Raw genomic sequence first — 25,457 nt, 5'->3', positions numbered from 1 at the left:
ACCCGCCCCCGGCCTGGCAGTGTCCTCCCCCCGGAGCCGGGGGCCCGGCGACCGGCGGGGGACTGGAAGGCTCTCCGCAGCCCGGGGCTGAGCCGCGCTCTCCCGCCGCTGCCGGGGCCGCCGCCCGGGCGCTCCGAGCCCCGTGGCCTCTGGCTCCCTGACCGCGGCGCCCGGCTCCCGCCGCCCGGGGGGAAAAAAGCTCCATTGAGCCGCCCGGAGGGCGGGGCGGGGCCGGGAGGCGGGGCAGCGGCGGCCAGCGAGCTCCACGGGGGCGGGGAGGACCCAGAGGAGGGACCCGGCTGGGGAGGAATTCGGGGAGAAGGCGGAATGTGGGAGGGCTCAAGGGGACGTGGGAGGGACGAAAAGAGAGGGGGGAGGGAGGGCGGGGGTCCAGGCTCCCCTGGCCGAGCACTTTTTTGGGGAAGTCCTAGGACTCATCTCCAGGACCAGGACTCCTCTCCCAGCGCCCAGGGCCCCCGCTCAGCCAAAGGTAAGGGGTGGGGTGGGGGAAGGGGGTCACGCTGCCGGCAGGAGGAAGGGGAGTTGCGGATGGAGAGGATGGTGGAGGGTCCAGGGCAAAGGGGTGATGTGGGATGGAGTCCGAGGGGAAGCCAACCAGCTGGAGGCTGTATTATTGTCAAAGACGAGTGAGACGAGAAGGTTGGAGAAAGGAGGCAGATATTCGGGGGCGGGCGGGGGAGAGAGGGAGGGGGCAGGGTTTTCCAAATAGGGCAGCTGGGAGGGTCCTAAGGCTGGGGACACCTCTGGGAGGCCCTACCTGGGCCCCCAACCCTAAATGTCCCCAGAAAAAAATTTTAAAAAAGCTGTCCTGTTGGGTTGTTTGTCTGAGTCTGGAGAAGCATGTTGGGCGCCCCCAGTCCCCTCCCTCCTCTCCCCCACTCCCGCTCCGCGCAGTACAGGAGCTGTTCTCAGCCCCAGAGGGAAGGCCTTGGCTGGGAAGATGAATGGTGCCCCAGCCTCCGGTTGCCCGGTGACAGTGGGGAGGGTGGCGATGTTGGCAGGAGGCTTAGACAATCCCCCCCCCCCCAGCATGAGGCCTGGCCCTCTTGGCCCTTTGACCCTGCAGGGCACTTGAGAGCCTGAGTGCTGGGTAGGGCGTGCAGTGAGGTCTCTGTGGACTCCAGCTTCTGCCCAGATGGGACCCTGGGCTTGGCCTCAATTCATGGGATCCTAGGTCCGAGGATCTCCTACGCCCCCTTGCCTGCTTCTCCCTCGGTACTGTCTGTCCTCTGACAGGTCATCTGGGTCCCTCCGGCCTCTGCTTCCCGGCTCCTGTCAGTCCCTCTCCTCCTCACCTGCTGCCTGCCTCTCTCAGCCACTCCCCAGCTCTGTGTGCCTGGCTGTCTCCCATCCATCTCTCTCTCTCTCTCTCTCTCTCTCTCTCTCTCTCTCTCTCACTCACTCTCCTGTCTCTCTCAGTTGGCCCCCTTTCATTCCCACCATTTCCCTTCCTCTCACATCCTGTCTGTCTGGGTCTTCCTCTTTGTGTCTCTTGCTCGGTCTCTATCTCTTCATTTCGACAGACTGTTGGTCTCTAATCACCGTCTTTTGATCTCTGGGTCTCTTGTATTGTGAGTGGCTAAGGAAGGTGATAATTATAGAACTAGGGGAGGTCGATGGGACACATTAACAACTAATAGTGAGAGTTCTACTCTTTACAAAAAGAGAGCCAGTCTCTCTTTCCCTCCCCCCTTCTGTGTCCATCCCCCTCTTCGTCTCTCTCCCTCCCCCATCTGAGTCTCTCAGTCTCTCAGACTCTGTGTTTCAGCCGCTTTCAGTGTGTGTTTCTCCCTCACTATCTTCGTTCCTGTCATTCTCTCCCCCTGTGTTTCTGTCTCTGGTCTTGCTAAGTGTCTGTTTTCCTCTCTTGACCTCTCTCTCTCTCAGACCTGGACCTGCCTCAATCTCTCTCTCTCTCTCTCTCTCTCTCTCTCTCTCTCTCTCTCTCTCTCTCTCCAGGCCTTCCTTCTCTGCCATGCGACCTGTCAGTGCCTGGCGGTGGAGCCCGTGGGGACTGCTGCTGTGCCTGCTGTGCAGCTCGGGCCTGGGGTCTCCGTCCCCATCCACGGCCCCCGAGAAGAGGGCGGGCAGCCAGGGGCTGCGGTTCCGGCTGGCTGGCTTCCCCAGGAAGCCCTTCGAAGGCCGCGTGGAGATACAGCGAGCCGGCGAGTGGGGCACCATCTGTGACGACGACTTCACGCTGCAGGCGGCCCATGTCCTCTGCCGGGAGCTGGGCTTCACAGAGGCCACAGGCTGGACCCACAGCGCCAAGTATGGCCCTGGGACAGGTGAGCTCCAGGTAGGGCCTCGGCATTGCCCGCGTGTGGCCTAGGAGTAGGGAGAGGGAACACCAGGACAGCACGGCCACAGGACCGCGGGACACTGAGAATACGCAGGTTAAGCCATGGGTGACAAACCAGCCAACACAGTCCCCTCTCAGAGCTGTGTGATCTTAGGCTGGTCAGTGCCTTCTCTGAGCCTCTGGCGTCCCATGTGCAACAACACTGGATGATACCTGAGTTCCTTTCAAGCATGCTTCTCCAAAGCCATGTACAAGCACAGCCCTGATCAAATGAGCCCTGTACGGTTCAAGTACGGATGCTTTGTGGGAAGCAGAGAGCAGGTACACGATGTCTGGATGCCCCTAAGCCGGTCAGGGTCATAGATTCTGCAGCTGACAAAGTCACGTGGCAGGCCAGAGCTGAAACCACGCGGGAACTGACTAGGGCTAGTATGAATGTTTAGGAGCAATTCCAACTGAGGCCTGGGGGTGCGTGCACTGTACGAGCCCACAGTTGGAGAGATAGAAGCTGGTGCAGTCTGCAGCTGATACCCCAATTCCCACCCGCTAGGCCACTCCCGGGATAAAGTATCACTTGTAAGTGCCACATTTTAAGAGAGGGGGTAGAAAATAGAAATATTCTGAGAGGATAGCTGCCCAGATGTGAAAGATTTGAAGCCAATTTTCAAGGAGTCATAGCTGAAGAAACCAGGGATTTTTGATCTGAAGAAAAAATTTGGATAGCAACTACATGACGGGTGTCTTCAAATATGAGGACAGTCATGTGGCTGTCAGGAGGGATGTTTTGGGATGGCATCAAAGGACTGAATCAGATCTGGTAGGGGAAAGCCATAAAGAGTCATGAGAATTGTGTAACGGCTCGGGCAGCCTGGTCAGGCAGGAGGTGGGTGCCCCAGCAGAAGCTGGGAAGTCCTGTCCGAATATGCATCAAGGATCCCTGCACAATGGCTGGGACAGACAACCTTTGAGGGTCTGCCCCTTCTGAGAGGAAGTCAGGGACACCCATTTCAGTGAGGTCCAGGCAGAGACCAGAACAGGGGCAATGTGTCACCACAGGCAGGGTGGGCACATGGGAAGCTCAGGTGAAAGATCTTAGAGGTCCAAGTCTCAGAAATGGCTCCAACTCCTTAGCCTCCGTTGGCTATGTGGTCTCAGGCAAGTTCCTTCACTTTTCTGAACCTCCGTTGATGTTTAATATAAAGTGGTGATAATACTTCTGGCAGGTCTGTTCTAAGAATGATCATGTATGTGCACACCATGGCAGCATGCCTAACACAATAGGTACTTCGTTAACTGTAGCTGTCGTTGAGTGGATAAGAACTTAGCAGAATTTCAAGGTGGACTCTTGTTTTTTTTTATTCACCGCACCAAATTCCTGAGTAGCCCAAGACCACCAACAGCCTTCCATCAATCCTATACCTTTTTTATTATTATTATTCCCTCCAGGGTCCCTTCCCCACCCATTATCTTTTTTTAATATTTTTATTGATTTTTTACAGAGAGGAAAGGAAAGGGATAGAGTTAGAAACACCAGTCAACTGCCTCCTGCACACCCCCTACTAGGGATGTGCCCGCAACCAAGGTGCATGCCCTTGACCAGAATCGAACTTGGGACCCTTCAGTCTGCAGGCCAACGCTCTATCCACGGAGCCACACCGGTTAGGGCCCCACCCATTATCTTACCAGAAAAATGGAATCATTAGAGCCACGTGTGGGGCCTCTATGTTCGCTCCCCCTCCCCGGCCTCCCCACACTTCTCTGTCCCCTGTCTCTCCCTCCACAGGCCGCATCTGGCTGGACAACCTGAGCTGTACTGGGGCTGAGCGGAGTGTGACCGAATGCACCTCGCGGGGCTGGGGGAACAGTGACTGCACCCACGATGAGGATGCCGGGGTCATCTGCAAGGACCAGCGCCTCCCTGGCTTCTCCGACTCCAACGTCATCGAGGTGTGCAGTGTGTACACACACACACACACACACACACACACACCAGCCAGGCTGGCCTGACAGGGAGGGCTGTGGAGTGTTGTATGTGGTTAGAGGAGCTACTAGAAGGTAGGGGATTCCATATGCCCCATGGGGTCATTTGGGCCGTCAGGAAGCTGGGGGCTGGTGTGGGTGGGGCAAGTGGTAGAGCTCCTGGATGTAAGGTCCAGATTGGTTCCAGCATTAAACCTGGCAGGAGCCTCTCCAGCCTCCTCCCTGGTCCCCAGGGAAACCTGCACTCTCCTAGAACATCTCACTCCTATCTTCCCCCCTCCTTCAATGCCACTTCCTCAGGAAGTGCTCCCTCTTGCTCCTGCAGGTGCCCCTTCCTCAGCTTCCTTGATCATTTCTGGGGGCACATCACAGCATGTCCCTCCAGCCCCCCACACCCCTCAATACCCCACTGGGGGAGGCATAGCATCCCCCTCAGCTCCTGCTCCCCATCGGGCTGGCGGGAAGCACCCTAGTCGGGGTTCCTTCGAGGTGGCAGGACCTGTGAAAGGTGCTACCGGGGCGCCTTCCCCTGCTTGTGGTCCCCTCCTCAGGTGGAGCATCACCAGCAAGTGGAGGAGGTGCGGCTCCAGCCAGCAGTGGGGCGGGGCCGGCGGCCGCTGCCGGTGACGGAGGGGCTGGTGGAGGTGCGGCTGCCCGGCGGCTGGTCCAAGGTGTGTGACGGAGGCTGGAGCGCCCACAACAGCCACGTGGTCTGCGGGATGCTGGGCTTCCCCGGCGAAAAGAGGGTCAACGCGGCTTTCTACAGGTGAGGGGCGGTGGGCGCCGGGGGGCGGACTTGGGTGGAGGGGTGCTCCTTCAAGAAAGAGGGGTGGGCTGAAACCGGTTTGGCTCAGTGGATAGAGCGACGGTATGCGGACTAAAAGGTCCCAGGTTCGATTCCAGTCAAGGGCATGTACCTTGGTTGCGGGCACATTCCCGGGGGGGGGGGGGTGCAGAAGGCGGCTGATGGATGTTTCTCTCTCATCAATGTTTCTAACTCTCTATCCCTCTCTCTTCCTCTCCGTAAAAAAAAAAAAAAAAAAAAAAAAAAAAAAAAAAAATCAATAAAATATATTTTTTAAAAGGGGGGGGGGGGGGCTGTGGGAGGCAGGGTCCTGGGGCACAGACCGGGGCGGGCGGGGGTGGAAGGGAGGCCGCCGGGAGGCTGGAGAGGTGCGGGCTCCCCCGGCTGGCAGGTCTGCCGTCGGAAGCGGGGCGGGGCGAGGGGTGGTGGCGGGCAGAGTCCCCGCCCCCGGGGCCCAGGCCACGCCCAGGCCACGCCCCCAGCGGCGGACCCGGCGGCACAGCCTCCGCGCCTGCGCGGACGGGCTCCCGGCTCCGAGCTCGGAAAGGCGAGGGCGCGCCCTGCCGCGGTGGCGCCGGGCGGGTGCGGCGCGGGGCGGGCGCGAGAGCCGGAGGACTGGGGCTGCCGGCGCCGCCTCTGATCCACGTCTGTGTTGCGTTTACTCTGTCCGTTTGTCCCATCACTTTAAACTAAGGTGACCAGACGTCCCGCCCGATTTTTAACAATTTGTCACGGGACTCCGCGGGACAAATTGTTAAAAATCGGGACGTCTGGTCACCTTACTTTAAAACCTTTCGAGCCCTGGCCGGTTTGGCTCAGTGGATAGAGCGTCGGCCTGCGGACTGCAGGGTCCCAGGTTCGATTCCGGCCAAGGCATGCACCTTGGTTGCGTGCAGGTCCCCAGGGGGAGTTGGGCAGGTGTGCAGGATGGACGTGGCGGCGTGTCCCCGCCTGGGGCCGAGCCCGAGGCCGCAGGGCGTGTCTGTGAGCTGGGAGCCCAGGGCCTCCGAGGGAAGAGGGAAGTATGTCGGGAGGCCCTGCAGTGGAGGTGCCGGCCGCTCCACCTGCTCCACCTGCCGGAGAGTCCGCTTCCAGGAAAAACTGGTGACCGGCTCGGTGATCACATCGTCTCAGTTCCCTGGACCAGCTCACTTGGTCATTTTGAGAAATTTGGAAATCTTTGCGCTCCCTTGGGCAGCACATATACTAAATTTGGGACTCTTTAGTCTCTCTATAATCTCCTCTTGCAGGCTGAAAATGCTTACGTTTTCTTCAGCCTTTCCTTAGGTCAGTGTTGCAGAAAGAACTCTTGACATCTATAGGTGACCTTCCGCTGGGCCCACTACTTCCGACATGGCCTGGTGGTCGGACATGGCCTGGTCAGAGCAGGGGAAGGGAGAAATGCTCGACTTTGACTCAAGCCTGCCTAGATTTTGCATTGCCTTTCTGTTGAGGCAGCAACCCTCTGCTCATCCTGAACTTGTAACCACCTGAAACCAATTCAGATCTTCCCTATCTTTGCTCCTGTTTGAACCTACATCTATGTTGAGTTTACCCTTTATAAGTTTGTCACATCACTTTAAAACCATTTTAGCCCTAACCTGTTTGGCTCGGTGGATAGAGCATTGGCCTGCGGACTGAAGGGTCCCAGGTTTGATTCTGATCAAGGGCACATCCCCAGTAGGGGGTGTGCAGGAGGCAGCTGATAGATGTTTCTCCCCCATCAATGTTTCTGACTCCCTATCCTTCTCCCTTCCTCTCTGTAAAAGATAGATAAAATATATATATTTTTTTAAAGTTTAAAAGTCATGATGACCGTATGAGATTATCTTGAATCTTGACATTATATTCCGTGTCATCGCTCCCAGCTTCCTCTGGTAGACAAACATGATTAGCTATGCCTCTGGCTTCCTCAGAGTGACTGTGACAATTGTGGAAATGTCTAAAGCCAACTCCTGACTCTTCTTATGAAAGTTTCCTCCAGGTTTACATCAACCCTTTAATCATTAGTTGTGAAATGTTTTTTCAAACGATTTGGAACAAACTGAGCACTACAATGATGTAACATTTCACCATCTTATCTATAATGAAATCGTGGGAGATTTTGTTCGTTTCTGCTAAAAACCAGACACCTTACGTTCACCATTCTCCAGCCTTCTGATTTAGTGATTGTTCAAAAAAAGAAAATCATGGTGGTTTGACTAAGCTGATGTTTCCTGAAGGCCCTTTAGGTCTCTAAGGATTGCGATAATTGTTCCACGGTGTTCACAAACTTTCTATTTCATAACTTACTCTAGAATATTATTTATCTGTAGGTTGAGGAATCCTTTTCCTTTTTGAAAGTCAATCAATGCATTATCCAGCCTCCACTCCTCTCCATTCTTTCTCAGATTTTCCTTGTCTTGGCTCTGAGACACATCTGAAAGTTCTTTCATTCCCAAGAAATATACTTTATCTGCTCTAGTGACACACTGTTGTAAACCATCTGTGTGCTGTGCTCCTCTACTATTATGTCTATCTTTAGGCTATGCTTCTTTTTCTGTGTTTGTTCTTTGTCTTTCCTAATTCAAAGCCAGGCTCTGAAAGATGAGTATGAGTTAAATAGCAGGCATTTCAAGTGAAAAGGATAGCATGAACACAGGTGTAGAGATCTATCCATTCAGTATTTATTTTTTATTTATTGAGTGCCTACTGTGTGCCACAGGTTGTTGGGATTCACAATGAACAAAACAGACAGAAATCCCTGATCTCACAGACTACAGAAGATTTGGAAAATACGTAACATTACAAAATGTTAGAGTGGCAAGCAAAAGGCGTGATCATCAAAAACAAAGAGGGAAAAGGGTTATAAGGAGACAGTGGGACAGCACTTTTAAATAGAGTGGTCAATACAGGCCTCTTTGAAAAAGGCATCATTTGAGAAAAGACCTAAAGAGGTAAGAGCATAGCTATGCAGATATCCAGACCAGCATTTTCAGGAATCAGGATCGTAAATGAAATAATCCTGGGAATGTGTATGGGGGAGGGGAGCATTCTTGGCATGCTCCAGGAGGCCCCCGGGGCTGGAGCGGAGTGAACCAGGAAGAAATTATAGGTGTGAGGTAGAGGAAGGTGGGGAAAGAATTTAGGAGGCTTTCATTTTTACTCCTTGTGAGATAAGGCTTTGCACAGAAGTAACATCTGACTTCCATTTTTTTTTAATATTTTTTTATTGCCAAAACCGGTTTGGCTCAGTGGATAGAGCGTCCATCTGCGGACCGTGGGGACCCGGGTTCGATTCTGGTCAAGGGCATGTACATTTGTTGCAGGTGCATGTACACCGATTTCGGCTTGACTTCCATTTTTAAAGATTATTTTCTGCTTAATTAAGAATAGATTGTAGCCCTAACCAGTTTGGCTCAGTGGATAGAGCATTGGCCTGCGGACTGAAGGTGTCCCAGGTTCGATTCCGGTCAAGGGCATGTACCTTGGTTAAGGACACATCCCCAGTAGGGGGTGTGCAGGAGGCAGCTGACTGATGCTTCTCTCTCGTGGATGTTTCTAACTCTCTCCCTCTCCTTTCCTCTCTTTAAAAAATCAATAAAATATATATATTTTTTAAAAAGATTAGATTGTAGCCGAAACTGGTTTGGCTCAATGGATAGAGTGTCGGCCTGTGGACTGAAGGGTCCCTGGTTCGATTTCGGTCAAGGGCATGTACCTTGGTTGCGGGCACATCCCCAGTGGGGGATGTGCAAGAGGCAGCTAATCGATGATTCTCTCTCATCGATGTTTCTAACTTTCTATCCCTCTCTCTTCCTCTCTGTAAATCAATAAAATATATATATTTTTTAAAAAGAATAGATTGTAAACAAAAAAAAAAATAGATTGTGATGGATACAGTAGAATAAACAAGGCAGAGAGACTAGTTAGGAGATTATGGTCTCCTCAAAGTGAAGTAAATAAAGTGAATCAGTGAACGTGATGAAAAAATGATCAGATTCTGTCTATAGTTGAAGGCAAAGCCAATACGATTTGATGAACTCAATGTAATGTGAGAAAGAAAGTGGAATTAAGGATCATTCCAAGGTTTTTGGCGTAAGCTAAGTATGCAGTTGGCCTCACTTGATAAGGAAGACAGTGGGTGGAGCATGGGGGAAAGGGTTATATATAACTTCTTATTGGATCTGTTACATGTGAAGTTCCTTAGGGCACTGAAATGGTGAGGCTGCTAGGCAATTGGGCATGTGACTCTAGAGTTCAGTTGAAAGTATTTTAAATCCTGAAACTGGCCAACATCACCAAGGGAGTGATTTTTTTTTTAGAAAAGGGGTTCAAGGACTGAATCTTAGGAACTTATCAGGAAGACAAGGTGAAATGCAAGCAGTGAGGTGGGGAGAAAGAAAACCGGAGAAGCCCAGTGCTTCGAGGAAGGGAGAATCAGTGCTGCAGATGGTTCTAAAAACGTAAGGACTGAGAAGCAAACACTGGGCTTAGCATTGGGAAAGCCATTGTTAATCCCTCAGTTGCTACAGTATCACAGTGCTTGTGTTCAATTTACCCTTTTTTTAATTTAATATTGTCCCCAAAGCCACTCACATAACTGTTATTACAGTATGTTGTTGTAACTGTTCTGTTTTATTATTAGTTATTATTGTTAATATTTTACTGTATCTTATTTATAAACTAGTAGCCCTGTGCACAAATCCGTGCACCAGTAGCTCACCAGTAGCTTGCTGCTGCCCTCCAGTAGCTCTCCACCCACTGCCCCGCCCTCAACTAAACTTTATTGTAGGTATGCATGTATAGGAAACATGGTATATATAGAGTACAGTACTATCCACAGTTTCAGGCATCCATTGGGGATTTTAGAATGTATCTTTAGAATACTACTGTATTTCTAAATTTCTAGATAATACTATATCTTTCTGAGTAATACTCTGGAGTTCAAGATGCTCTCTCTGAGTTACTGGCCAAAGGAAGTGCCAAGTATATTTTATTTTAGACATGTTTGAGAGAAAAAAAGACATTTGGAGAAAACGTTTCACCCTATACTTATGTGATGAAAGGTTCTAAACTCTTAGTAATGTCTCAAGAAAGAAACCTGAGAGCTACAGTACACTCTTGGCTAGCAACATTGGACATATGAGATGTTTTGGCAAAAACACCCAACTAAGTACATCTTCAGGGAGAAGCCATGGCAGGAAGTACCCACCAGCTTCAGCCTTGTTTAGAATATATATATTAAAATCTTAGTGCCTCTGCACACTATATAGTATATCCAAATATGACTCATCAAGAGACATGGCAAAGCCCTACCTGGTTTGGCTCAATGGATAGAGCGTCAGCCTGCAGGTTGAAAGGTCCAGTTTGATACTTGTCAAAGGCACATGCCTGGTTGCAGGCTTGATTTCCAGTGGGGAGCGTGCAGAAGGCAGCCAATTGGTGATTCTCTCTTAACATTGATTTTTTTAAAAATATATTTTATTGATTTTTTTTTACAGAGAGGAAGAGAGAGGGATAGAGAGTTAGAAACATCAATGAGAGAGAATCGTTGATAAGCTGCCTCTTGCACACCCCCTTCTGGGGATGTGCCCGCAACTGAAGTACATGCCCTTGACCGGAATCAAACCTGGGACCTTTCAGTCTGCAGGCTGAGGCTCTATCCACTGAGCCAAACCGGTTTCGGCTTATCATTGATGTTTTTATCTCTCTCTTCCTCTCCCTTCCTCTCTGAAATCAATAAAAAAAATTTTTTTTAAAGAGAGAGAGAGAGAGAGACAGCAGAGCAGAACATGTTGAAAGAAATTATAACTAATATAATGACAGGGAATGTCATACATTTAAAAGAACAGGACCTGCCTTTATTCATACATACACTGAGTGGCCAGATTATTATGATCTCTGAATGTATAATAATCTGGCCATTCAGTATATATATATTAGAGGCCCGGTGCATGGATTCTTGCATGGGTGGGGTCAGGCCAGGGGAAGGGGATATGGGCAGTTGGCTGGCCTGCCTGCTGGTTGAACTCCTGGTCCAGGGACAATTTGCCTATTAGCCTTTTATTCTATAGGATATACACTGAGTGGCCAGATTATTATGCCTTCAGAGATCATAATAATCTGGCCACTCAGTGCAGTTGGACAGGACAAAAGGGGGTGGGGAATGAAAGTCTTTGAAATCAAAGGAAGAATGAGAGGAGAAACAGACCTAGTTTCCTGACATTAGACTTAGGTTACCTTTTGAAGAATAAAATAGGTCAATGTTTAGGCCAATTAAAAAGAAGTGAGGTTTTAGAATTCATTTTCCTGGAAGTAAGTTTGGGAGATGAGCTGAGTTTGTGAATGACTAAAGCTTGTGGGATTTAATGTGGGCAGGAAAGGGGCTGTCATACTAAGCAGCCTGGCCTCATAGTCCCTAGTCCAGTGATCGGCAAACTGCTGCTCTCGAGCCACATGAAGCTCTTTGGCCCCTTAAGTGTGGCTCTTCCACAAAATACCACAGCCTGGGCTAGTCTATTTTTGAAGAAGTGGCATTTGAAGAAGTTTAAAAAACTTGGCTCTCAAAAGAAACTTCAATCGTTGTACTGTTGATATTTGTCTCTGTTGACTAATGAGTTTGTCGACCACTGCCCTAGTCAAACCAACTTAATGTCCTCAGACATCCCTACCGCGGTCCTGGATCCTGGTTCACTAGCCTCAGGCCTGGAAATGCCAGAAGCCAGAGAACATCCAAGAATAAAAAGACAGTTCCCTCCCTAGACATGACCAGGCCAGTTCTCTTTCCTCACCTGGTCAGTCTGGCAAGCCTAACAGTCCTAACACCTTTCTGCTTACACCTTTTCCCTTAGCCCTTCCTGGGATTTAGATCAGCCTTACTATCTATCCCAGCGTTCTTATCCCTCATCTACCTGAACCTCATGTCTGCGGGTCCTGGTATAGGGGCTCTGTTAGTCCTGAATCCATGCCCTGCACTGCGGCTCACCCGCCTTGTCCTGTGTCTGTGAGGTCAAGCAGCAGTGAAGGGCGGAGCCTTGGAAATACCTGAGGCTCTGACATCCTGCCACCAGGAACCCTTTGATTCTTGGAAAAGAAACCTTGCCCCTGGTCCCCGCTGCACCAGCCTCTCCCACTTGGTTCTAGCCTGACCCTGACTCTGCTGTTGTCTTATCCTCACAGAAAGTTGAGGAAGCGAGCGGCCAAAGCCTCGGCCCGACGCCCCAAGCCCCCTGGCAGGTAATGGGCGAGAGCCCTGGGACCTCCTGCACGCCCGGCGGCCCAGGAGGTGGATGGATGGAAGGCAGCCTATCCATGTCCATCCCCAGACCCAAACGGATGGATTACGGATATGACTGGGGGTGGGGGTCAGGAGGGAGGCAGGCATAGGAACGGCCAAGCCTTGACCTCAGGAAGCACGAGGAGGAATGACGTGGGAAGAATGGCTGAGGGAAAGCCTCCTCATCCTTACATGTCCCCCAGAGAGCTGAGCCACCAGCACGCTTTCTCACCTTCCCCCAACCTTTCCCTCCCTTAACTCACCCACATTCCCGTTCTCTCTCCTGCCTTAACTCTCCTCTTCTCTCCTCCCCTCCCCCACCTGGGCTGACATCGTTCGATTTCTCCCCACTGTTGCTGAATCCAGAGAGCAACAAGAGATCCTGACATGCGGTTCGGGGGTCCACAGCAGTCAGTGTTTGTAGCACACCGGGCCACCTTCACGCCAACCCTCCCCACACTCTGCATAAAGGGTTCTTCCCAGAAACAGGAAAAACATCACCCTCTGCCTTTCTGGGGCCGTGTACCTAACCTCTCCTTCCACTAACTGATTTCTCCTTTTTTCAGACCAATCACCAAGCGTAAAGTCAAACCCAAACCCCGAGTGGGCAGGGGGCCAGTCAAGAGGTAAATAAAGTTCCGGCTGGTGGACAGGAGAGGGACTGCCTAGGGATGGGCTCTGTGATCGGGCTTTGGTCAGGAAGGGGTCCGAGAGAGCCCCCCACCACGAGGGGGAGGAGCAGCAGCTAAGGCAGACCCCCTTCCAGATGATTCACTGAAACGAAAAGTAAGGCTGGTTCTAACGTTATGCTTGTCACGGGATTTTTGGAAATCTCTGTAGGGGTTCATCACTGAGTACCTTGGTCCACACGCTCATTTATCCCCTCAGTGAATTCTAGTAGAAACTCTGGCACTTTAAAAAAAAAAAAAGAAAGAAAGAAAAAGAAAAAAAGAAAGAAAGTTAGAAAAAGAAAAAAAAAGAAACTCTGGCACTTTTGTTCTTCAGATGCCAATGCTTGCCTCTCCCCTAACAAACTGTCTGAGGGATCAGGTTTCCATCCTACCTTTTTTTTTAAATATATTTTTATTGATTTCAGAGAGGAAGGGAGAGAGAGATGGAAATACCAATGATGAGAATCATTGACCAGCTGCCTCCTACAACCGTGCACTGGGGATCAAGCCTACAACCCGGACACGTGCCCTGACTGGGAATCAAACCTGTGACCCCCTGGTTCATAGGTGGATGCTCAAACACTGAGCCACACTGGCTGGGCTTGGTTCACTTTTTTCTTTTTTTAAATATATTTTATTGATTTTTTACAGAGAGGAAGAGAGAGGGATAGAGAGTTAGAAATATCGTTGAGAGAGAATCATCAATCCTACTGGGGATGTGCCTGCAACCAAGGTACATGCCCTTGACCGGAATCAAACCTGGGACCTTCCAGTCCGCAGGCCGACGCTCTATCCACTGAGCCAAACCGGTTTCGGCTTGGTTCGCTTTTTAAAATAAGTGCTTCTGGCCTGGACAGAAGACTCAGTGTTCCCTCTGGAACCTTTCCCAAGGATGGGCTCCTCTGTGGCTCCCAGCTCCCTAATCTTCCTCCTGGGTTTCTTCAAAGAGAACACGAGGGCGTGGAAAAGTTCCAGGCCGTGATTACATCCCATAGGCTTCCAAAGGCCATTTGCACACGCAAAGTCTCTCTGACAACTTCTGTGGCCGTGGCTGAGGTACAGAGAATCCATCCCTTTCTGCTTGCCCTCCTCTCTCCGGTGCATCCTGAGACCACCCACTGGTCTCCCGGTTCCCCTCCTCCTCCAGCTCCTCCTCCGGTGGCTTCGGAGGGTGGACTGTAGTGCTTCTTGGCTCTGGGTCCTCTTTGTCCGGCATAGCCATACCTCGAGCCTCCCTGACCCCCCATTGGAGTGCACATCGCCGTTTTTACTTGGTCAGTTGTGGGGGAAGGGGAGGAGGGAGTTCAGAAGAGAGGTGTCTTTCTCCTGTGATGGCCTCTCTGACGTTTATTTTCAGCCAAACAGGAATTGGGGAGAGTACCCGATCTCTTTGAGCTTCAGAATCCACTGACCCTGAGCTTCCAAAGGTATTCTGTCGAGTCTGCAGGCTTCCCTTGCTGTGTTTCTAACCGTTTCCTCCTCTGTGTCTTCCTCGCCAATGTCTTCAAGCCATCATGTTCCTTCCTTCCTCTGGCATCAAGTGATGCGGCCCCTTACCGCAATAACTCACTGTCAACCCCGCCCCCCAGGCCCTCTCCACCAATACCAGGCCTCCAACCAGCTGTCCTGGGAAGAATGTACTTCTGTTGTCACGTGCCTAGCTGCACTCTCTTATTTCATTAGTGTCCACAAACAAACCCCTTCACTCTCTCAAGCATCTCTCTGCAGTAATTCCAAATGTTAACATGGCTAGTTTACTCCCATTTTCCTGTCAGGTGGCTGTGGAACATTCTTTCTAACAGGTTTAAATTGCAAAAGCACGGGCTGCCTCGTCAGAGACTCGGAGCCAGCTCAGGTCTGGGGGTGGGGATGTCTTTACCGTCGTTGTTCACGTTCACGCTCCCTCTCTGGCCATGTGGTCCCTCTAACTCCTGTTTGTCTTGCATTTATACGCCATCCCTACCTATGCCAGCTCCAGTCTTTCGTGCGCCCACCATCTGGTCTGTTTGTCCCATAACTGCCTGTCATACTCTGGCCTACAGAACCTCTGCCTGAAAGTCCCTCTGGCTTCTACAGAGCCGTTTAGACCTGACTTAGGCACTTGTTTGCATTCTGACTCATTTGGTTAGTCCAGTCTCAGCACAATAGAAGGATCTGCTCCCTCTGGCTGTTCAGGCTTCCTGTTCACACCGACCGCCCCTCCTGCCCATCTCTTCCCCCTGGGAAGTCCCAGCATCCCATTCTCTTTGCAAGGCAGCCTCCATCAGGCTCAGCAGCCTGAAACCATTTGGAACAAGGTCTCTGTCAGGCAAGTCAAGACTAGCCGCCCTCCCATCGGGTTCTTCTGCGGCAGAAGGTCCCCCAAAGACCCTGTGTCTGGGTATCTTGGGCCCTTTCTCAGCCCGGAAATGGCCATTCCCTGTGTCCTTTGGAGGGCAGCATTGCAGAGCGGAGGGGAAGAAGAGGGATCGAGTGGTCATGTGAAAAGTTAGGGGATGGTGGCGGCAGGGAACAGGAGGAGGGTTGTGAGCCAAGGGGCAGGAGCATTGTTTTACCTACTGCTCCCCTCCCTGTCCCCACAGGCTGCTGGCCCAGCGGCAGCAGCACTCCTTTGGCCTGCACGGGGTGGCCTGCGTGGGCACGGAGGCCCACCTCTCCCTCTGTTCCTTGGAGTTCTATCGCGCCAATGACACCGCCCGGTGCCCCGGAGGCGCCCCCGTGGTGGTGAGCTGTGTGCCGGGCCCTCTCTATGCAGCATCCAACGGCCAGAAGAAGCAACAGCAGTTGAAACTTCAGGAGGAGGTTTGTGAGACAGTGACAGGACCTTTCCCGCCCCTAGCCTGGCCACCCATGACTAAGCACAGCCCTGACCCTTAAGACAGAGAGGAACCTTCCAGCCGCGGGCCACCATCCCCCCTTCCCTCCCACCATTCATCTCCAGCTCGGCTCAGCCCTCTCTGTGCCGATGCTCCCATCACCGCCGCTGGCCTGTCTCTCTCCTCCGTAGGCCCGGGTGCGTCTGAAGGGCGGGGCCCGCCCCGGAGAGGGCCGGGTGGAAGTCCTGAAGGCTGGCACGTGGGGCACAGTCTGTGACCGCAAGTGGGACCTGCAGGCGGCCAGCGTGGTGTGCCGGGAGCTGGGCTTCGGGAGCGCCCGAGAGGCCCTCAGTGGTGCCCGCATGGGGCAGGGTGAGGGGGGTGAAGGTGGGAGGGAAGGGGAAGGGGGAGGTACACACTCTGGGAAGTATAATCCTTGGGAAGGAGACCCCTGGACAACGAAAGCCCAATCACAACCTCTTGGCGTTTGCTCTCTGACCCCAGGCATGGGTGCCATCCACTTGAGTGAAGTCCGATGCTCCGGACAGGAGCCCTCCCTCTGGAGGTGCCCTCACAAGAACATCACAGCCGAGGACTGCTCCCACGGCCAGGATGCTGCAGTCCGATGCAACCTGCCCTACACGGGGGTGGACACCAGGGTCAGTCACCCTCTCCTCCTTGGCTCGGGTACCTCGTGTCCTACCCAGTTGTCATGCTCTGAAGTGTGACCACTGCCCCAGGCCCCTGCAGTGCTGCAGCTCCCACTGACACCATCGCTGTTCACCCTCTGCGTGCCTCCGACTCACCCTTCGGCCAGCTGCCCGCTACAGACTCCCACTCCCCCCACCCCGAAAGCTTCCCCGGCTCTTCTGTTCTGTCTCTACAGATCCGACTCAGTGGGGGCCGCAGCCGATATGAAGGGCGAGTTGAGGTGCAAATAGGGGGGCCTGGGCCCCTCCGCTGGGGCCTCATCTGTGGGGATGACTGGGGAACACTGGAGGCCATGGTGGTCTGCAGGCAACTCGGACTGGGCTATGCCAACCACGGCCTGCAGGTGAGAAGGACGGAGAGGAACCAAGCCCGTTGCCTCCAAAGCCTGTGTTTGGGGCAGAGGACGTGGAAGTGAGTCCTTTGGCCCAGGGGGCTGGCTGGTGGGGCCTCACAGAAGCCCCTCCTCTGTCCCCAGGAGACCTGGTACTGGGACTCGGGGAATGTGACAGAGGTGGTGATGAGTGGGGTGCGCTGCGCTGGGACTGAGCTGTCCCTGGACCAATGTGCTCATCACGGCGCCCCCGTCACCTGCAAGAGGACAGGAACCCGCTTCACTGCCGGCGTCATCTGCTCAGAGAGTGAGTGAGAGCCAGCCGGCGAAGGGAGGTCCTGGGCCACCCCTTTTGGAGAAAGAGGGCTTTACTCTGGCGGGGTGCTCCTTCCCTGTGGAAAACCAGCCTCACACACATAGGGAGGTGGGGGAGGAAGCACCCCCATCGGGCCTCGCCCTTCAGCAGTGACCTCTAACACTCCCTTCCATCCTGGCGCAGCCGCGTCAGACCTGCTGCTGCACTCGGCCCTGGTGCAGGAGACCGCCTACATCGAGGACCGGCCCCTGCACATGCTGTACTGCGCTGCCGAGGAGAACTGTCTGTCCCGCTCCGCCCGCTCGGCCAACTGGCCTTACGGCCACCGCCGGCTACTCCGCTTCTCCTCCCAGATCCACAACCTGGGGAGAGCGGACTTCCGGCCCAAGGCCGGGCGCCACTCCTGGGTGTGGCACGAGTGTCACGGGTGAGCGGGTCACGGAGAAGGGCAAAGCCACTGGGGACAGACGGACCTGCTGGGGCCGGGAGGGAAACGGGCTCCCTGGTCTCTCCTCCCCACAGGCACTACCACAGCATGGACATCTTCACCCACTACGACATCCTGACCCCCAACGGCACCAAGGTGGCCGAAGGCCACAAAGCCAGCTTCTGTCTCGAAGACACCGAGTGTCAGGAGGGTGAGTTGGTGCCTCGAATGAGCTACAGTATCTCCGTCCCATAAGCTTGCCTCACGCTGACATATTGTCCATGTCCATCCCTTCAGATGTCTCCAAGAGGTATGAGTGTGCCAACTTTGGAGAGCAGGGCATCACTGTGGGCTGCTGGGATCTCTACCGACATGACATCGACTGTCAGTGGATCGACATCACAGATGTGAAGCCAGGAAACTACATTCTGCAGGTGCCTGGGGTCCGAGATTTCCAGCCGGTGAGGGGGAGCAGTGTTTATTCAGGACACCTTTGACTTGTGTTGCCTCTCTCCCACGCACAGGTGGTCATCAACCCCAATTACGAAGTAGCAGAGAGTGACTTCACCAACAACGCAATGAAATGTAACTGCAAATATGACGGACATCGCATATGGGTGCACAACTGCCACATTGGTATTTGGCGGGAACGGCGGGCCCGGGAGGACGGGGGATGGGAGGGAAAGCCCTTCATTCTCTCCTCCCCAAGTTGTTTCTGTCTTCCCACCCACCTCTGGGTCTTCCAGCCTCTTCATTTCCCCCCACCCTCTCCCACAAAGGGTCTGTCTTCCTGTCCAAACCACCCATTCACTTTCCAGGTGATGCCTTCAGTGAAGAGGCCAATAAGAGGTTCGAGCGCTACCCTGGCCAGACCAGCAACCAAATCATCTAAGGTGCCAATCCCCACCTCTTCAAACCACCACTGGCCCCTAGTGGCAGGGGTCTGAGGTTACCTCAGGAGCTTACCAAGGAACCCCTGATGTCAGCAGGCCCGCTGCAATCATCCAGCGTGTACTAAGGATGTGGAACTGCCAAGCATAAGTTATCAACCTCCTCCAGGGCCAACAGTACGGATCTGTGGCCAAGCCTGGGGAATCCTGGTTCTCAGGCCCAGCAGGGAGCTGCACTCTCGACAAAGAGCAGCACCTGACGAACTGGCCAGAACAGCAGACAGCAGCAGCTCGTTTTCTCGAACAGCGCGGTCAGGATGGTCAGCTCCAGTATATCCTCAGTTCAGAGGAAATACAGCTTTACCTCTCGCCGTTTTATGGGGGAAAAGATCAGCGCCCCCTCCTTCATTTGCTAGGTATAATTTTATTTTATATAAAAAATGTCTTTGTGATTCTTCAGAGCCCGGGGATCGGTTCTGGTGGTTGGAGGGACCTGCCCCCCACGGGTCCATTTAATCCTCTGCCCAGGTGCCCTCAGAGCCGAGGCCAGGAAAGCAAGGTGGCAATCAGAGCAGGAGCCTCCTTCTCTTGTTGATCCATTCATTCTGTGATTTCAGGGGTCACATATAAAGTCAGTGTTTCTGGTCCCCGCCGGATCCGCACTGCCAGCTGGGACTGGGTTCGAACAGCTTCATAAATATCTTCAGCATTTTGTACCACCTGCTCCCCGATGGCCAAGATCACATCCCCTGGCCGCAGACCAGCCCTAAGGCAGAGAGAAAGGAGGGAGCAGATAGCCCAGTTCAAGGGCACATGCACACCCCACCCACCCCCACCGCATAGCGCAGCCTCTCTCACCGGTGTGCAGGGGAGTCCAGGATGACTTTATGGATGAGCACGCCATGCTGGACATCAGGAAAGCTTGGTTCTCGAAGCTGTAGTTCAGCAAGGATGCTGAAAGGACACAAACCATGCTGTCAAGCACCCAGAGGTACTCACTCCTCGTTTGAGGTTCACCTTAGATTACTCAGTACACTGGCGACTGGGAATGCACTATGCACTCCAGATACAAAGGCCTTCTAGTAGCTAGGAAATGGGACATGAACAGAAAAAATACCTAATTCCATGTAATACATAATGTTAAGTCAATAGCACTAATCTCATTCTAGAATCCTAAGAGAAGCTTTAAGGGAGAATTTAAGCTGGGCCTAGAGGAATAGATGGACCTGATATTTAAGTATATAAAACAAGAACATAAATAAAGACCTGGAGTAGGAAATCAGGTTGACTGGGACAGAATATATTCCTATAGGAATCCAGGTCTGAAAAATGGAAAATGGCCCCATTTACACTAAATTAACAGATTGTAAATCAAAGCAGTAATGAGATTAAATCAATCTGGTGGCAGTTGTGCAAAACAGAGTGGGGTGAAAAAGTCAAGAGGACAGCTCTTCGGATACCTCCAGGTGTGGGGTAATTCACTATGGATGAAGACAGAACTGAGAACAAAGCTCAGCAGAAATGCTATTTGCCCACCAACGCAGGTGGTCCTGCATACAGCACTTCCCCTAAAGCGCATACCTGGGAGTCAGGGTCAGCATCATCACCCCAATGTAGCGGCGCTTGGACCCACTGGTTCCAAACCAGGAGTCTGTGATAAAAAGAAATGAGCCTCAGCTAGCTACATCCTCCCTTCCCTTCTCTCTAATCCCAGTACACCCTTCTCCACCAAGGCCCAATGAGTGCCCCACCCACCACTTAAAGGACCCCCCCCCCCCCCCGAACCCCACTCTAAGTCAGGCTCACTCTTCTTTTCCCCACGATGCAGAAACTCTCGAAGGCGATCAGAAGGGATGGCAAAGGAGATCCCAGCTGTGACCTTCATGGTATTCACGCCGATCACCTCCCCATCCTGCAGGGACAGAGCCCACCACTCCTCAGCCCAAACAAACAGTGGGAGATGGGGACCCCTGAACGAGAATAAGGGAGTGTTGGGGGGTTGGGGAGATCTGCTTGGATTCCGGATGACAGCTAACAAGGGACTGTTCAGAAACTTGACCAAACCTCATGGAATGAGGGAAAAACCCACCCCTTCCCACACTGACCTGGGGCCGGGATTCTTGGAAAGAAGGATGTCCCACTCACCAGGTTAACCAGGGGACCTCCAGAATTTCCAAACTGCAGGACAAGGAGAAAATATGGAAGAGATTCCAGGGACTCTAGGCCTGGGGGCATCCCAGGAAGTAGCCTTTTCTCCAAATTATCTCCTTTCCCAGCCCTTGAACAGGGGGCCACATTTTTGTAGCCCAAATTCCATATACAGGGAGGAGCAAAAATAGCTTTACATTTGTAATACACAATACTAAGTAATAATACAAGAATAAGCTGTGTTTCGAGTACTCACAACTATAGATACTTTTGCCCACCCCTTTATAGGCTCACCCATCATCTATCATATCAGCTCGCCCTTCTCCCAACCCACACCGCCCTTCCTCCCACATCAGTACGCACATCAATAGCGGCATCGGTCTGGATGTATTCCACGTTGTTCTGGGGGAGGCCTAGCTCTTTGGCTGGACGCTGCACAGAGCTGACGATGCCGGACGTGATGGTGTTCTGCAAGGCAAAGGGACTTCCCATGGCAACAACAAACTCCCCTTGCCTGACATCGGCGGAGCGTCCCAGGGGCAGAGTGGGGAGAGGTTCCTGAAAGAGAACGGGTGAAAGGGGGCTTGTCATCTGGGGACGCCGGCGAGTTCACAGCCCCAAGCAGACCCCGGCCCGCCCGGACGCCCCACCTTGGTCTGGATCCTCAGCGTGGCGATGTCTGCCACCGGATCCACGGCGGTGACCGTGGCCTCATAGGTGGCGCCGCTAGGCAGCCTCACACGAACTCGGCGCCGGTCGGCCACCACGTGGGCGTTGGTCACAATGAGCCCGTCCGAGGCCACCACGAATCCCGAGCCATTGGAGATAGGGACCTCGCGGCCAGAAAACGGATGTCTGGAATGGGGGGTGGGGGGGAGCACGGAGGTGAGGAGGGCGGCCTCCTCCAGCTCGCCCGCCCTCTAGCCCGCGACCCCGGCGTCTCCGGTCTACCCCACCGTTACCGGCCCAGGATCTCGATATAAACGACCGCAGGCGCGGTCTTCTCCACCACGTCCGCGATGAAGTTGTACTGGCTCCGGGGAGAGGTGGGCGGCGGGCCCAGGACCGAGGCAAAGACGGCCGGGGGACCCCGCCCCCCGCCCCACACCAGCAGCAGCACAGCCCCCCCAGCGCCCAAGGCCACAACCAGCCACGCGCGCGGCGGGGGCCCTGGGGCCCCCGAGTCCTCCTCCCGGGTCTGAGGATCCGGGGCGCCCGCAGTCAGCCGCGCTCGGGACTCCGGAGCCCCCGACGTCAGACACGTTCGCGGTCCAGGGACCCCCACGGAGAACCGGGCCCGGGGACTGGGGGTCCCATAAGTCACTCGGGCCCGAGGAGTTCCTGACGTCAGCAGCGCCCGGAGGTCAGGGGTCAACAGGGGCGCCTTCCCCCAGCGAAATCCCCCCAAAGCCCGCCATCCCCGAAGGCTCCAGCATGCACCCCGCCCCGCCCTCAGCGCAGCCATCAGCTCCGCCTCGGCGGCCTCCTCGCCCGCCCTGCACAGAGGCGGCGCCCGGGACGTGAGCAGGTGACCGCGGGACGCGGGGCACGCCGGTACTGGAAGTCCTTGCAGAGGCGCACCAAGACCCGGATTCCGGGAGGCCGGCTCCGCCCCGCCCCCGCCCGGAGGATGCCGGGAATTGTGGTCCCCGCGGCAAGCGAGCGCCGAGGCGGCCCAGGGCCCGCGAGGCATGCTGGGGCGGCTAGCCCTTCCGGGGCGCAGGAGGGTTTCGGGTCCTGGCACCCAGGGCCTACGCCCGGAGACTCCGCCTTCCCAGGAGCCCCTGCGGCGGGTCGCGAAGATGGCGGCGGCGGCGGCGGCGGCCGGACACCCCTAAAGCAACCGCAATGGAGCCTCCCCAGGCGCCGGGGCCGGAGCGACTCTTTGACTCGCACCGGTAAGAACGCATGAGGGGAGACGCCGGCGCCCGCGCTCACCCGGCCCTCGGCGCCTGGTCATCCCGCCTCTCGCCCGCAGGCTCCCGAGTGACGGCTTCCTGCTCCTCGCGCTGCTGCTCTACGCGCCCGTCGGGTTCTGCCTCCTCGTCCTGCGCCTCTTCCTCGGGATCCACGTCTTCCTCGTCAGCTGCGCGCTGCCGGACAGCGTCCTCCGCAGGTTCCGACCCGGGCGCTCGGGGAGGGTCCGGGCCGGGTTCGACCCGAGCGGCGCAGTCACGGAGCGCCCGCGTCCGCAGGTTCGTGGTGCGGACCATGTGTGCGGTGCTGGGGCTCGTGGCCCGGGAGGAGGACTCGGGACTCCGGGATCAACGCGTCCGGGTCCTCATTTCCAACCACGTGACACCCTTCGATCACAACATAGTCAACCTGCTCACCAGCTGTAGCACCGTGAGTGGGGGCTGTTCCCCGGGGCCCGGCTCTGGCTGCCCTCTGCCCGCCCGGTTTCGCCTTGGAGACCACGAGATACGGAGCCGTACCCCTAACCCCGTTTCTATACCCCCCCCCTCCCCATTTGTCCGTTTTATCACTTGACAACATTCCTCTTGCTTTCTCTCTTCCCTGTTCCCAGCCTCTACTCAATAGCCCCCCCAGCTTTGTGTGCTGGTCCCGGGGCTTCATGGAGATGGATGGGCGGGGGGAGTTGGTGGAGTCACTCAAGAGATTCTGTGCTTCCACGAGGCTTCCCCCAACCCCTCTGCTGCTATTCCCGGAGGAAGAGGCCACCAATGGCCGGGAGGGGCTCCTGCGCTTCAGGTGGGTGAGCACAGGCATTGGCCTCCACATGCCCTGGTAGGCAAGCTAGAGGGCCCTTAGGTTTTCACAGCCTTCTTCAGCCCCAACCCCCTCCATTCTCAGTTCCTTTCTGTCCGCTTTTGGCTCTTTTCCCTGAGTCCCCTGTAGTCCCTGTTTATCTATTTGGGCAGTTTGACAGTTTCCTGTTTTAAGTCAGGTATGAGCTGCTGACTGGACTAACCAGAATCCCCTTCTATTATTGGAATCCCCTTCTATTCTCTCTTCCTTCTAGTTCCTGGCCATTTTCTATCCAGGATGTGGTTCAGCCTCTTACTCTCCGAGTCCAGAGACCCCTAGTCTCTGTGGTGAGTGCACGTTGGATAGGGGATCTTTGGGGCTTGGGGAAAGTCTCCCACGCCTGGCCCTGACTTCGATCTTACTTCATGCCTTCCTCTCAGACGGTGTCAGATGCCTCCTGGGTGTCAGAACTGTTGTGGTCACTTTTTGTCCCTTTCACGGTGTATCAAGTAAGGTATTGTCCTCATTTTTTGGTGGCTGGGAAAAGTTCACCTCAAGGTCCAGAGAGTAGTGGCCTCTGCCCTGTCCATTTGCAGATCTTTTAATAGCAAGGTTCCACCACAGAGGCAATACAAAGTATTTTCTCTCTCCCCACCCTCACCGCCACTAACCTCCACTATCCCCTGAAAGGAGGTATCAGCAGCTGCCCCCCAGCATGGCCCTGGGTTGTTTTTTGCAGGTGGCTCCGTCCTGTTCATCGCCAGCTGGGGGAGGGGAATGAGGAGTTTGCCCTCCGTGTTCAACAGGTGGTCGGGTACACAGGCAGGGTGGAGGTGGGGTCTCTCCTTAGGCGGAGAGGGAGGAGGGCTTGAGACCTTGACACTTCCAACCTTCCAATTCTCCCTAGCTGGTGGCCCAAGAGCTGGGCCAGACAGGGACACGACTCACTCCCGCAGACAAAGCAGAGCACATGAAGCGACAGAGACACCACAGATTGCACCCCCAGTCAGGTGTGTGGTCTCTGTGCACCCCGCTTTTTGTTTTCTCCAGCTTACTGTGATGGCCTCCCTGTTCCTGTGCTAGGCAGTCTTTCCTTCCTCCTCGTCTCCACTCACCATACTTTGGATTTCTTTTTTTGCAGCCCAGTCTTCTTTTCCTCCCTCCCCTGGCCCTTCTCCTGACGTGCAGCTGGCAACTCTGGCTCAGAGAGTCAAGGAGGTTTTACCCCATGTGCCACTGGGCGTCATCCAGAGAGACCTCGGTATGGGAAAGGGTAGCCCCGCACAGGAAGACACAGAGGAAAAGTGGGTGAGAGCGGGGAGGTGAGCAGGGAAACAGGCCCCTTCTCCTCTTCCCTTCTCCCCAGCCAGGACTGGATGTGTAGACTTGACCATCACCAATTTACTTGAGGGAGCTGTAGCTTTCATACCTGAAGACATCACTGAGGGGACCCAGGCCCTTCCCACAGCCTCTGCCTCCAAGGTGAGACCCAGGAAATGGTCAGCTCCAAGACCTGGGGTGGGATGGCGCAGTCTACATGCTCCCTTTCCCTGACGTCTCCTTTTTGATCCTGAGACCCTAGCACGGTGCCTCTCTTGCAAAGTAGGCATTCGATGCAGGTTTAATGATGATGACTTCGCAAGCCCTCTGACATTGTGATCACCTCAGTTCCCCAGCTCTGGCCCGGTGACCCCTCAGCCCACAGCCCTAACATTTGCCAAGTCCTCCTGGGCCCGGCAAGAAAGCCTACAGGAGCGCAAACAAGCACTATATGAATATGCAAGAAGGTGAGGGGCTTAGAGAATAAGGGGCAGGTTGAAGAAGGGAGCTGACTATGGAGTTATTATGGCAAAGCCCACACCATGTCTCCCCCCTATGTCCCACAGGAGATTCACAGAAAGACAGGCCCAGGAGGCTGACTGAGCACAGATGGCACCCAGAGCCGCAGGACGGAGACTGGGGGCAGCCCTCACCCCGCTCTACAGGCCGGATGGGTGGGTGGTAGGAAGGGAGAGATGGGGCCCCCCCAGTATCACATTAAATTCAGGGTTTTCACTCAAGGTCTCTGTTGC

The 25,457-nt window shown here is 54.3% G+C and overlaps 3 protein-coding genes and 1 long non-coding RNA gene across 11 annotated transcripts in view; 2 read left to right on the top strand and 2 right to left on the bottom strand.

Annotated features, from left to right (window-relative positions):
- The window catches only part of LOC311631350, a 741,950-nt gene that overhangs the window by 703,940 nt on the left and 12,553 nt on the right, over positions 1 to 25,457 (bottom strand). The window contains exon 1 of one of the 3 annotated variants that reach the window (XR_014796552.1): positions 13,649 to 13,665. The exons of the other annotated variants lie outside the window; for them this stretch is intronic. This is a non-coding gene — a long non-coding RNA (uncharacterized lncRNA). Of the gene's footprint in view, positions 1 to 13,648; positions 13,666 to 25,457 lie in introns of those variants that run through there. 3 annotated transcript variants of the gene reach the window in all.
- On the top strand, positions 344 to 18,987 carry LOXL3 (lysyl oxidase like 3). 2 transcript variants are annotated; one of them, XM_084901361.1, is made up of 16 exons: positions 344 to 490; positions 1,981 to 2,309; positions 4,107 to 4,270; positions 4,855 to 5,069; positions 12,270 to 12,326; positions 12,933 to 12,992; positions 15,620 to 15,839; positions 16,045 to 16,225; positions 16,358 to 16,512; positions 16,740 to 16,907; positions 17,040 to 17,202; positions 17,395 to 17,638; positions 17,734 to 17,849; positions 17,936 to 18,072; positions 18,163 to 18,274; positions 18,457 to 18,987. In XM_084901361.1, exons 2-16 carry the CDS (start codon positions 1,997 to 1,999, stop codon positions 18,528 to 18,530), a joined length of 2,379 nt encoding a protein of 792 aa, XP_084757487.1. In that variant the 5' UTR covers positions 344 to 490; positions 1,981 to 1,996; the 3' UTR covers positions 18,531 to 18,987. The 2 variants fall into 2 exon arrangements, with proteins under 2 accessions (XP_084757487.1, XP_084757488.1); XM_084901362.1 differs by lacking the exons at positions 12,270 to 12,326; positions 12,933 to 12,992.
- HTRA2 (HtrA serine peptidase 2) lies at positions 18,933 to 22,171 on the bottom strand. Of its 2 annotated transcripts, XM_084901372.1 has the most exons (8): positions 21,639 to 22,171; positions 21,327 to 21,531; positions 21,040 to 21,234; positions 20,674 to 20,706; positions 20,335 to 20,440; positions 20,110 to 20,179; positions 19,387 to 19,482; positions 18,933 to 19,294 (listed from the first exon to the last, which is right to left on the bottom strand). In XM_084901372.1, the coding sequence occupies exons 1-8, from the start codon at positions 22,139 to 22,141 to the stop codon at positions 19,129 to 19,131; spliced, it is 1,374 nt and encodes a 457-aa protein (XP_084757498.1). In that variant the 5' UTR covers positions 22,142 to 22,171; the 3' UTR covers positions 18,933 to 19,128. The 2 variants fall into 2 exon arrangements, with proteins under 2 accessions (XP_084757498.1, XP_084757499.1); XM_084901373.1 differs by lacking the exon at positions 20,335 to 20,440 and having other exon boundaries at positions 20,634 to 20,706; positions 21,639 to 22,156.
- Positions 22,302 to 25,445, top strand: AUP1 (AUP1 lipid droplet regulating VLDL assembly factor). Of its 4 annotated transcripts, none has more exons than XR_014796549.1 (12): positions 22,302 to 22,574; positions 22,655 to 22,792; positions 22,872 to 23,022; positions 23,204 to 23,388; positions 23,660 to 23,732; positions 23,826 to 23,899; positions 24,125 to 24,191; positions 24,293 to 24,395; positions 24,527 to 24,646; positions 24,752 to 24,867; positions 24,992 to 25,172; positions 25,272 to 25,445. XR_014796549.1 is itself a non-coding variant. In XM_084901377.1 (12 exons), the coding sequence occupies exons 1-12, from the start codon at positions 22,525 to 22,527 to the stop codon at positions 25,306 to 25,308; spliced, it is 1,233 nt and encodes a 410-aa protein (XP_084757503.1). In that variant the 5' UTR covers positions 22,302 to 22,524; the 3' UTR covers positions 25,309 to 25,445. The 4 variants fall into 4 exon arrangements, 3 of the variants coding, with proteins under 3 accessions (XP_084757503.1, XP_084757504.1, XP_084757505.1); XM_084901377.1 differs by having other exon boundaries at positions 25,054 to 25,172; XM_084901378.1 differs by having other exon boundaries at positions 24,293 to 24,397; positions 24,532 to 24,646; positions 25,054 to 25,172.

The sequence above is a fragment of the Pipistrellus hanaki genome (genome assembly GCF_964339955.1).
Source record: "Pipistrellus hanaki genome assembly, chromosome: 12".
Lineage (NCBI taxonomy): Eukaryota > Metazoa > Chordata > Mammalia > Chiroptera > Vespertilionidae > Pipistrellus > Pipistrellus hanaki.
The sequence above is the reverse complement of the archived record's forward strand: the minus strand, read 5'-3'. Positions and strand labels throughout refer to the sequence as shown.

What these genes read in the sequence shown, in the direction of transcription:
- AUP1 (XM_084901377.1), top strand. Translation starts at nt 22,525, where the DNA reads ATGGAGCCTCCCCAGGCGCCGGGGCCGGAGCGACTCTTTGACTCGCAC. An exon ending in TGCTCACCAGCTGTAGCACC is followed by an intron (nt 23,023 to 23,203) that starts GTGAGTGGGGGC and finishes CCCTGTTCCCAG; the next exon opens with CCTCTACTCAATAGCCCCCC. An exon ending in CCACAGCCTCTGCCTCCAAG is followed by an intron (nt 24,868 to 25,053) that starts GTGAGACCCAGG and finishes TGATCACCTCAG; the next exon opens with TTCCCCAGCTCTGGCCCGGT.
- HTRA2 (XM_084901372.1), bottom strand. Translation starts at nt 22,141, where the DNA reads ATGGCTGCGCTGAGGGCGGGGCGGGGTGCATGCTGGAGCCTTCGGGGA. An exon ending in ATGCTGACCCTGACTCCCAG is followed by an intron (nt 19,483 to 20,109) that starts GTATGCGCTTTA and finishes GTGTCCTTTCAG; the next exon opens with CATCCTTGCTGAACTACAGC. An exon ending in CTGGACTCCCCTGCACACCG is followed by an intron (nt 19,295 to 19,386) that starts GTGAGAGAGGCT and finishes TCTCTGCCTTAG; the next exon opens with GGCTGGTCTGCGGCCAGGGG.
- LOXL3 (XM_084901361.1), top strand. Translation starts at nt 1,997, where the DNA reads ATGCGACCTGTCAGTGCCTGGCGGTGGAGCCCGTGGGGACTGCTGCTG. An exon ending in GGCAGGGGGCCAGTCAAGAG is followed by an intron (nt 12,993 to 15,619) that starts GTAAATAAAGTT and finishes CTGTCCCCACAG; the next exon opens with GCTGCTGGCCCAGCGGCAGC. An exon ending in CGGCGTCATCTGCTCAGAGA is followed by an intron (nt 17,203 to 17,394) that starts GTGAGTGAGAGC and finishes ATCCTGGCGCAG; the next exon opens with CCGCGTCAGACCTGCTGCTG.